We start from the raw sequence: 10,867 nt of genomic DNA, 5'->3' as shown, positions 1-10,867 counted from the left end.
AAAGGATCCGCCCAACCCCCCCCCCCCCGGTGGGAATTATATATATAGACTGTGACCATTATCTTTGAATTGTGACCACCAATTCTTCTTTATTTATTTATTAATGTAATGTTACCATGTTTCAATAGACCTGTGTCTACTGGCAACTTGTGAAATTTGTATATTTGTTGATGGTCTACCTTTGTGTTTTTGTTTTTTTTATACATTAAATGTTAGTTTAGCATTCTATACTACATTAGAGCCTTCAGTCAACATTCTTTTTTTTTTTGGCCCCCCGGAGGGGATTTTTTAAATTGCATTTTTATATGGACTACAAACTACAACGAAGATAGGGGGGGGACTACAATTAAGGAGAAAGAAAAGATAACCACTACTAACTAAAACCCCAAGAGTAGGAGATCATTAAAACAGCTTGAGTACAAAGTCTTTCCTTAAATTGCTAATATCTTTTGAACTTAGTCAGACATGCTAAAATATCTTTTAAATCTTAAATTTAACTGTTAGAGAGAAACCCCATAGCGTCTCATTATTAAAAGCTATACTTTCAGAGGCACAATTCAGAGTCCTTCAGCCTTCATTTTTTCTGATCTTGTCTTTTCCTCAGTTTGTATGGACTTTTAGGGGCAGCTGCCCCTTTTTCAGAAAGAGAGTCCTCTCCGGAAGACCCCGAGTCCAACTCGCCACTGGATTTACTATCCTTCTCTTTATCCATCTCCTCTGGCTCACCCAACTGGATTCTCAAAAACTCTCGTGCTTTGGAAACAGAGTCAATCTTTTCTTTTTTGTCCTGAAGTTTGAAGGTTACGCCCTCTGGAATTAACCACCTGTACACAATTGCATTTGTTTGAAGAAAAAGAATTAAATCTTTGTTTCTTTCTTCTTTGTCTTATTTCAAATGGGATATCTTTCAAGATCCTGATAGTATTGTCCCCAATATTCAAGGGTGATCCCGCAGTCGCTCTCAGGATAGAATCCCTCACATGCCTCTTTGAGAATCTCATTACTATTTCCCCAGGCAGATTATTCTTCTTTATGTATATGGAATAGGACCTATAGGCCACATCCATCTCGCTCATAAGGAATTCCACCTTCAAATCTGTCACTGGGGCTAGTGCTTCGCTCATCATTTGCTTCAGATTCTCGCCTTTGGATTCTGGGACACCTTGGAAACGAAGGACCAGGTTTGCCTTTTCCATTTGTAGCTGCAAAAGTTGTTCTTCTGTAGAGACTTGCTTCTTTTCCAGTTTTTGCACTTTTTTCTTCACCTTTTGAGTACTGGCATCAACTTCTTTCACTTTCTCAGCTGTTTGCTCCATAATTTTAAGAGTCTCATTCAATTGAAGCTGCTGAGTAGTGATGCGTTGGTTCATTGTTGACAGCTGTTCCTTGAGATTAGTCATCTGGTCCAGCAGGGGGCGCAGGGATTCTGCCAACGTTTTAGCCAATTCGGTGGTTTCTTCCGGACGAGGGCTTCCAGGCTGCTTTTGCCCTTAAAACTTTTTCTTTCTCAGTCCTCTTCCCTGCCAACTTTATGGATTGTTTACTTTCCGAAAATTTCCTAAAGTCTCTGAATATACGCTCATACGCACCCTGGTAAGTCTCTCCCAACAGATTTCGGCATTTTTACTTCCACTCCCCCCCTCGGATCTCGCTTTTTAGTTCATGCGCATGGGAGGGGCCCCTCCCCTCCCCCGCTCGTTTTACTTTCTAGTCCATGGGGTGGGGAGCTTTCTTTTAAAATTGACAAATACGCTCTAATCCGACTCACAGTTCATATTTGGTCTTGCGACCTCGCTGTAACTTCATTTAAACCGCTCGATCTCCAGCGCTTGTCCTGGTCAGCGTCATTAGTTCCATACGGACACACAGCGGGAGGACCGTCGGGACAGAGAAGTGCCTCGATTCCCCAGCATCGCGCTGGCGAAGAGGCCACCTCTCAAAAGTCCCATGGCTAGGAGTCTTTCAACCAGGCTCCGGGGGGGGTAGCGAGGCATCGCCCCCCCCCTTTCTGCTGGTGCGCAGATTTAATCCCCGGGAGGTCCGGGAGGTGAGTCTGCTCAGCGTGTCGCCATAAACCGGAAGTACAGTCAACATTCTTAAGCAGCAATGAAAACCCAATCACAAATCCACAGAGCAAAGCTTCACAGCTCTGATTGAGATACTGTTATGTCCACTGATCGCCACTAGGCACCAGCGGTATGCAACACGAGCTTGGTCCCTTTAGACAATAGGGACTAGGATCCTGAGCTTTTCAACTAGCACCTATCAGAACTGTAGCGGGAAGTTCAAACCTTCCAATGGGACTGGTGGGTGTGCCCCCGGGACTGTATATAGTTGGCCGCTCCAGCCGGTATTGTTGTTGTTGTGTGGTGTACAATAAACTATGAGCTGATAATCACCAAGCGTCTGTTGTTTCTACGCGTCGAACTCAGTATGCAACAGATACAATTCCGGAAATGCTTGGGGGGAAAGAACAACACTGAAACATATATTATCTGCTTATAGTTAAGCAGCTTGTAAACTTTTAGAAGGTCATTCAAACAACCTCTCCAGTACTAATCCACAAGTTAGGTATCCCACAGATCTCCTGGTTCAAACTAGGAGCCAATTCGGTGTAGTGGTTAAGTGCGCGGACTCTAATCTGGAAGAACCAGGTTTGATTCCCCACTCCTCCACTTGCATCTGGCTGGATGACCTTGGGCAAGCCCTAGCTCATCTGATAAGAGCTGTTCTTGAAAAAGAGCAGTTTCTGTCAAGAGCTCTCTCAGCCCCACCTACCTCACAGGGTGTCTGTTGTGGGGAGGGGAAGGGAAAGGAGTTTGTAATCCGCTCTGAGACACCTTTGGGTAGTAAAGGGCGGGGTATAAATCCAATCTCCTCCTCCTCCTCCTCAAACTATACATCTGACTTCAGTAATAAAATCAAGCATTAACCACATGTGATGATAATTCTTAGCAGGTATTGATTAGCAGCTGTAACTCATATCTTTTATAAACCTTGGAGAGAAAAAACAGCAACTAGCATACTAAGAATTTTTATGTACTAGACAATTATAGGAAATTTCTTTAGGTTAGAATTTGCATGAACTCATTATTACCTTAAAAAGATAATCTAAAATCTGTGAACGATAAGGTTCCTCGTAATTCACCAGAAGCCGAGAGGTAGCCTGGGGGTAAAAAAAAAGTTTTAGAATTACCATGTTACTATAATATGCTGAATAACTTGCTGTTTTTAACGCTTATAGGAACAGGCTGATGGAATAATGACAAGAGGGACCTACAAGAAGACATTGCAAATTGTTTCAGCTTTCCCAAGGATGGCTACAACAGTGGGACTGCTTCTACCTTTGCAGACATCCTCAAAGGTTAAAGCATGGGTCCCCAATATGGTGCCCGTGGGCACCATGACACCCACCAACACCTTTCCTGGTTCCCACCAAGTGTTTTAGAAAGGGGCGTGGGGGGGGGGCTTTTGCCAGCAAGGGTTCTGATTGGTCACTGGAGATCTGACTGGCTATGCAGCTTTTTAAAAATGCTGCTTTGGCAGCAGCTGCCACCACAGCACAAAGATCTTCACTGTGCCAGCCATTTTCTGGCTGTTTCTGCTTCCTGCAGCAGCCATTCTATAGTAGCCATTTTGCAGCTGCACCCACAACACTATGTCAAGATTCCAAAAGTGCCCACAGGCTCAAAAAAATTGGGGACCCCTAGGTTAAAGCAATCCTTGCCCCAGGAAACACTGGTCTCTAAACCCCTAGGATGGCTACAAAGGGTATACACATGTAAGGAGTCTTGGAGGAGGTAAAATCCCATCTCTCACTCACACACACCCTTTTTCCCCCTTCCCCGCTGCCTGAATCTTCCCTGTAGGATAGGAGGTGATTGGGGCAGCCAGGCCTTCCCACCATGAAGATGAGGGGCAGCACTTTGGCACTGAAGACATACAAGAATCATCTTCAAGCCTCACCAGATTTGGTGACCAGAGATGGTATGGAAGGGAGGCTTGAAGGTGAAACTGCATTCTTTGCATTTTTAGGTCAAAGACTCCCCTGGCCACTGCCAAAAAATGGGGTGGGGAAAGGGACTGAATGTTTGTCTGTGCTTTCAACTCCCCCTCCCCCCAGAATCAGCTGGCTGGTGATGTTACAAAGGATTATCTAGCAACTGTCAAAATGGAGGCCAACACATCATGAAACTAAGCCGAGATTTGTTTTCTTCAGTTATTGGGCATTTTAAAAAAAATTAAGTTTCAGATTTTTCTTCAACCCTAGGAGGATTTCTCAGCTTCAGAGAAACCTATACCTTAACCACATGTGGCCCCATAGTGTAGATTATTTTATCCACACTCCACGACTAAGGTCAGAAATGGATATACAAAATATGCCTATTAGATTCCCAAAATCTCCCCAGTCAACCAATAACAATTAATGGTTTCTTTCACTTCCCCTGTAAATTTATTTCTCACACAGCTACCCAAATGTTTATTTAAAGAATATATATCCCAGCTCTCAAGAGACCTATTCTTTTTGGCACTACTTGACCTCCACAGCATCCCTCTTACAGTGCTTTCCAGCCTCACTCTTTGCACCATACCCCTACATACATATCCCTGCTTGACCACTACTGCAGTTCAGACACCTGCACACATACCTGTTCACCACACAAAACTGGAAGGCACAAACCCAACATAATAGGCTTTGAAAACAGGGTTGCCTGGCAAACTTTTACATGACAATAACTAAAGCAAGTGAAATTCTAATACAAGGGGGGCCAGGAGACAGAACAACTCCTCCACAAGGAAACAGGGCTTGCTGCAGCAACCCTGGGGTCTGGTCAGGATAGGCAATCCAGGAAATCATTTTATCCCATCCTTCCTCTAAAGAGGACATAATACATAGTTCCACCACTCCTCACTTGTGAGGCAAGTTAGGCTAAGCAAGACTGATTGACCCAAAGTCATCCAGCAAACTTCACAGAATATTTGGAACTGGTTCCAGTGCATTAACCACAACACAACCCCTTAATCCTATGTACACTGCTTGAATTCTCTGTCAAGAAAAGACTCTGGCATATGGAAATGCAAAGCAAATGAAGCATTCTAGAAAAACACACACACACATCCATCACATCCACTCTGCCATGGAAGTTCATCAGCCTAACCTACCTCAAAGGGTGTTGTGAGGATAAAACAAAGGAGGGAAGAATGATAGCACAAACTTCCTTGGCTGGTTTTCCATCAGAAAGAAAAGCAGGGTATAAACAAAAACACACACACGCATACAGATAGTAAATATACCTAGATAGAAGTGGGTTTATGTATTAAGGTACACTGTTGGTATAAGGATATGCATGTATAGGTGTCTGCTTGTGCGCATATGCATACAAATGTGTCATATATATACAGGTCTATGGCACTAAAAACATTGCTCATATACAATCTGCTTTATGTGTGTGTGTGTGTGTGTGTGTGTGTGTGTGTGTGTGTGTGTGTATAGCTATACCTATACAAGGTAAAAGATAGCCGTATCCGAATGAGAAAGCAACACCCCGAGGCTCTGTCAGACAGCCTCACCCGACTGCTCCCTCGCAAGCCTGGCCGCCACCGACTCCCACGGATCGCTCACCCACCCCTCCGCCGCTGACCGCTCCGATGCCGTCGAACTCCCGGGCCAGCCCTTTGGCGTCAGTCAGCCAGTAACGGCCGCTCGGCCTCCGAGCCGCGGCGCTCCATGGTGACAGCGAGAGCACCAAGCACGGCCACAGCAAAAGCATTCCGAAAGGCGGCGTGGTGAAGGGAGCAGCAGCCTGCCCGCGCCGCTTCCTCAGGACCAGAAGAACACAGAGGCGGCGGCAACAGGAGCGTCTTTGACGGTCATGACAATTCTTGCACTCAGTTTAAGGCGCGACAGCGGCGGCACCGTCAACCGCCCCCGTCTGATCATGTGACGCGCGGTCACCTGACGAGGAACTGGGCGAGCTGCGGGAGGAACTACAGTGGTGTGTGTGTGTGTCTGTCCTTGAAGGGAGGGGGGAATCAACTCACTCGTGGGGAGCGGAATAGAATGGAACGCTTTCCCGCCCTTACGTGACAGACCTTAACGTCACGTGACGGGGACTGCCGGGCTCGCTTTCGCGGTCGTCGCTGCAACAGGCGAGGGGGGGGGGATAAGGGGGAGATGACGTTTGACCACCTTCGATCTGGGTCGTCGCGCCGGCCGGCCATGCTCCTCGCCATGATTTTGCCCGCCGTAGGGCTGCCGGCTCTGCCGATTGGCCTGGCCTTTGGCCGGGAGGGCGGGAGGGCAGGACGGTGTCATTGAAGAGGCTGCTGTGGCCCCTCGAATCTGATGTGCGCTTTGTTTGGACGAGCAGTTTCTGATACTGAGATTGCTTGGCGTTACGGTTTGTTGCTATGTGATATATTTGAATGTAAGCGCCGTTTGCCCCTCCCCGGCGGTCGGGGCGAGGTATATAATGTTTTAACCAATAAATAATATCCTGGTCATGTGTATTCAGAGAGGTAAATCTTACCGCATTAAACTAAATTAACCGTGTAGTCCTAAAAACACTTTCCTGGGGTTAACTTGCACGGAATAGACTGCAGTCGGGTTCTGACATGAATAGTCCACAGATCTCGGGAGGCCACCAGGGAAGTTTGCAATGGCTACACAGAAGAGCCAGGCAATGGCAACCCATCTGTTTGTCTCTTGGCTTGAAAACCCTATGCAGTTGCCATAAGTTGGCTGCAACTTTACACACACACACAGGGTTCTGTATCTGAGTAGATCTGCTTAGGATGGCATCCTTACTCCCAAAGTAGTTGCATAAGAGTCATGTTCCTCGGCTGTAGCAAAGTTTTGTGGCACCCTTAAAGACTAAAAAGATTCATAAACTTCAATGGCCTAGGACACACACACACACACACACCCGCATCCACTGCAGCACGTTCATGGAATTGTCAGACCATGTAGCCAGAAAATTTTGGGTGGTGGGGTGTTGGGAAATCCTGTGGGGCAGGGAGCCGGGAGAAAGAGAGAGAGTGGTGAGCAGCAAGCCGGCCCACAGCAGAGGAAGAGGACTCAGTTTGGTGGCAGTGCCAGCCCAGCCATGTGTCCCACTGTCATATGACCCAGGCAGGTGCAGGGAGGCCACAGCCGCCAAGCTGAGTCCTCTTCTGCTGCTGCAGGCAGGCTTGCCGCTCACGGCTTGAGCAGCATTGAAAAGGGGGAGCCGAGTCCTCTTCTGTGTTTAAAAGAGGGAGCCGAGTCCTCTTCCTCATCTACTGGCTTCCTCATCTACATGAGTTGGGGAGGGGGGGGATCTCCAACTCTCTTTTGCATTTTGCAATTTTATTTTTATCCTTTTGCAATTTTATATCATTGTACATTTTTCAAAACCTATTTATTTTTCAGCCCAGAAAAAAGAAAATGAGACTGAAGCCTCCCTGACTATGCCCAGGGTCATTTTGGAAACCCCACGTGCATCTTACATTTTTTAAAAAATGACATTTTCCCACGAGGGCAGCGGTAATCCATGGGGGGCATTATCCCCAAATGCCCCATGTGGCTACGGGCCTGGTCAGACAAAGCATTTTTTCAGAAGTGAGTTCAGTGGTTCCTATTAATTGTAGGCGTGCTTGCAATTCCAGCCTAGTAGCCTAGCCCTACAATGTATGTTTTCTTTAGAACTAATGCTGTGTTTAATGAGCCCTACTCCCACATAAGTGAGGATCAAATTTAAATTTAAACGTCTAGCCCACAAAAAATGTTGCATGTTGTGAAAGGCAGGTGCCAAAGATCCTTCTGGTGACTCAGTACTATGCTATAAACTACTGCTCAATCATAAACGTGTTTACCGAGAAATTAATCAAGTTTCTTGCCATGTAAGCCTCCCTGAGCCCTACGGGGGAGGGCGGGGTACAAATTCAATAAATAAATAATAATCCCACTGTGTTCTGTGGAGCTTCTTTTGTATGTTCCTGTACCTGTTAAACATAGTCTGTATTTTGTCTCTCTTTCCCAGCCTGCCTTTCCAAAATGTGATGTGGGCTCTAGTGTCAGTTCCATGGCTTTTAGAAGACAGGTCTCTGCTGGCAGCAAACGTACACGTCTGCGGTTTACATTACAGACAGACACACAAGCACACTGCTTATTCAGACATAAAACATCGCCGAATGTGGTTGAGGTATATCAGGGGTGCCCAACAAGATGCATATGGGTGCCATGGTGCCTACCAACACCTTTTATGATAACTGCCAGTTTGGTGTAGTGGTTAAGTGCACGGACTCTAATCTGGGAGAACCGGGTTTGATTTCCCCACTCCTCCACTTGCACCTGGCTGGATGACCTTGGGCAAGCCGTAGTTCTGATAAGAGCTGTTCTTGAAAAAGAACAGTCCCCGAAAGAGCTCTCTCAGCCCTACCTACCTCACAGGGTGTCTGTTGTGGGGAGGAGAAGGGAAAGGAGTTTGTAAGCCGCTCTGAGACACCTTTGGGTAGTGAAGGGCGGGGTATAAATCCAATCTCTTCTTCTTCTTTTTAGAAAGTGGCCATGGTCATGTGGGGCTTTTGCCCAGCAGTGCTTCACAAAAACAGTGGTTTGGCAGCAGCTGCCACCACAACACAAGAATCTTAACTGTGTGATGGAAGGTGAGTTACTGTCATCTTGTGGCTGTTTCCACTTCCTGTAGCAGTGATTTTGTGGCACCCATTTTGTTGCTGCGCCCACTATGCTGTGTCAGAATTCTAAAGGTGCTTGTGGGCTGAAAAAGTTGGGGACCCCAGAGCTGTATTGTAATTAGAACCTTAAAGCGAGTTTAAACTTTTAAGATTTTTTTCAAAAGATTATTTTAAGTTAGCTTATTAAAGCCCTCTGCTTCAGAAACTTCTGATGGTCACACTGCTGAACAGCAAAATAATACATTGTGTGTAACCGACGAAGAGGAGCACTGAATGAGTTTAAGGAGTAAGCTATGGTGTGAGAACCAGGATGTAACAAGTGCACATGTGTGTCCCTGTTGTTATCTATGAAATATTGGGGTGTATGACACCTGAGTGCCACAATTCTGCTAGCTAAAGCACATGTAAGAGGGTTACAGTTATTTACAATTCCAAAGCAATAATTCATCAGAATTGATGACATAGGTTATTTGGCAACAAGGATCGTCCAGACAAATTCTTCCACCCACAACTTAAAACATTTAATTACAGAGGTGTAAAGTCACCAACTTCTTCATCTGATAAATATGCAATATAAACACTTAACTGCATGACTCATAAATGTGTGTAATGATAACCATCATATAACAAGTATGTCAATAAATGAATGGCACTAGGAAAAATGAGGTTCTGAATGTTTGATTGGATTCAGCCAGCTTTTCTAGTCACTCTAATCCAGTTCCCATCATTACTACAGTCCCCATCTCTCATGGCTTTTGTCCATGCAGGTCATATGATCCCCAGCACAGCCTTCTGAGGTGGTCAAAGGGAAGCCTTTTCCTTTTTTTTTTTTTTTTGGTTCAGTCGCACAGTCGAGTCTGACTCTTCGCGACCCCATGGACCAAATCACGCCAGGCCCTCCTGTCCTCCGCCGTCCTCTGAAGCTTGCTCAATTTCATGTTCGTTGCATCTATGACACTGTCTAACCATCTCATCCTTTGCCGTCCCCGTCTTCTTTGACCTTCAATCTTTCCCAGCATCAGGGTCTTCTCCAGTGAGTGCTCCCTTCTCATTTGGTGGCCAAAGTATTTGAGCTTCAGTTTCATTATCTGGCCTTCCAGGGAACAGTCAGGGTTGATTTCTTTGAGGATTGACTGATTTGATCTTCTTGCAGTCCAAGGGACTCTCAAGAGTCTCCTCCAGCACCATAGTTCAAAAGAATCTATTCTTCGGCGCTCAGCCTTCCTTATAGTCCAACGCTCGCAGCCATACATGACTACTGGGAATACCATTGCTTTGACCATGCGGACTTTTGTTGGCAGGGTGATGTCTCTACTTTTTATCATGCTGTTTAGGTTCGCCATCGCTTTCCTCCCAAGGAGCAGGCGTCTTTTAATTTCATGACTGCTGTCACAGTCTGCGGTGATCTGGGATCCCAGGAACGTGAAGTCTGTCACCACTTCCACGACTTCCCCTTCTATTTGCCAAGGAGTGATGGGGCCGGATGCCATGATCTTAGTTTTTTTGATGTTGAGCTTCAAGCCCACTTTTGCGCTCTCCTCTTTTACCCTGAGCAAGAGGCTCTTTAGGTCCTCTTCACTTTCTGCCATTAGAGTGGTATCGTCTGCATATCTGAGGTTGTTGATCTTTTCCCCAGCAATCTTAATTCCCGCTTGTGATTCATCCAGGCCAGCATTTCGCATGATGTACTCTGCATACAGAAAAACTGGTTGGATCTAACCCATAAATTTGAATATCACCAGGGTGATTAATCTGCAAGCCATTCACTGTGTTGTGGGTTTTGCAAGTTAATTTCAATATGGAATGACAGCAAAAGATTTCACCTCAGATGAAACTGCTTAATTATAAATAAATAATTCATACATTCAATAAAACTGCTCTATGCGACGCACCCTGATACTGTGTAAAACAACAACAACATAATGTATTACTCATGCCATCATGCAGTAATCTGGAATCTCAGACATAGGCGTAGAGTTCAGGGGGGCGCAGGGGCGGGGGCTACCTCCGAAATTTTCCGGGGGAGTCTCAGCCTCCCCCGGGGCTTGTGATGCTTGCAAAAACAAAACCCATCCCTCTTCCCGGTTTGAAAGCGGAAGTTTTTTTAAAAACCTTTTTAAAAAACTTTTTTTTTTGCCAGTTTGGGGGCGGTCGCCCTGGCTGTGCTCGTCCAGCCAGCTCAGCACCTCCT

At 45.9% G+C, this 10,867-nt stretch overlaps 1 protein-coding gene across 1 annotated transcript in view; it reads right to left on the bottom strand.

Annotated features, from left to right (window-relative positions):
• GALC (galactosylceramidase) overlaps positions 1-5,903 on the bottom strand; it is a 64,254-nt gene extending 58,351 nt beyond the window's left edge. Inside the window, exons 1-2 of the mRNA XM_015426587.1 lie at positions 5,628-5,903; positions 3,098-3,166 (exon numbers count right to left, since the gene is read on the bottom strand). Coding sequence (XP_015282073.1) covers positions 3,098-3,166; positions 5,628-5,771 — 213 coding nt within the window. The 5' untranslated portion in view covers positions 5,772-5,903. The remainder of the gene's footprint in view (positions 1-3,097; positions 3,167-5,627) is intronic.
• Between the last annotated feature and the right edge of the window lie 4,964 nt (positions 5,904-10,867).

The sequence above is a fragment of the Gekko japonicus genome, unplaced genomic scaffold, assembly GCF_001447785.1.
Source record: "Gekko japonicus isolate JY-2015 unplaced genomic scaffold, Gekko_japonicus_V1.1 scaffold198, whole genome shotgun sequence".
NCBI lineage: Eukaryota > Metazoa > Chordata > Lepidosauria > Squamata > Gekkonidae > Gekko > Gekko japonicus.
The sequence above is the reverse complement of the archived record's forward strand: the minus strand, read 5'-3'. Positions and strand labels throughout refer to the sequence as shown.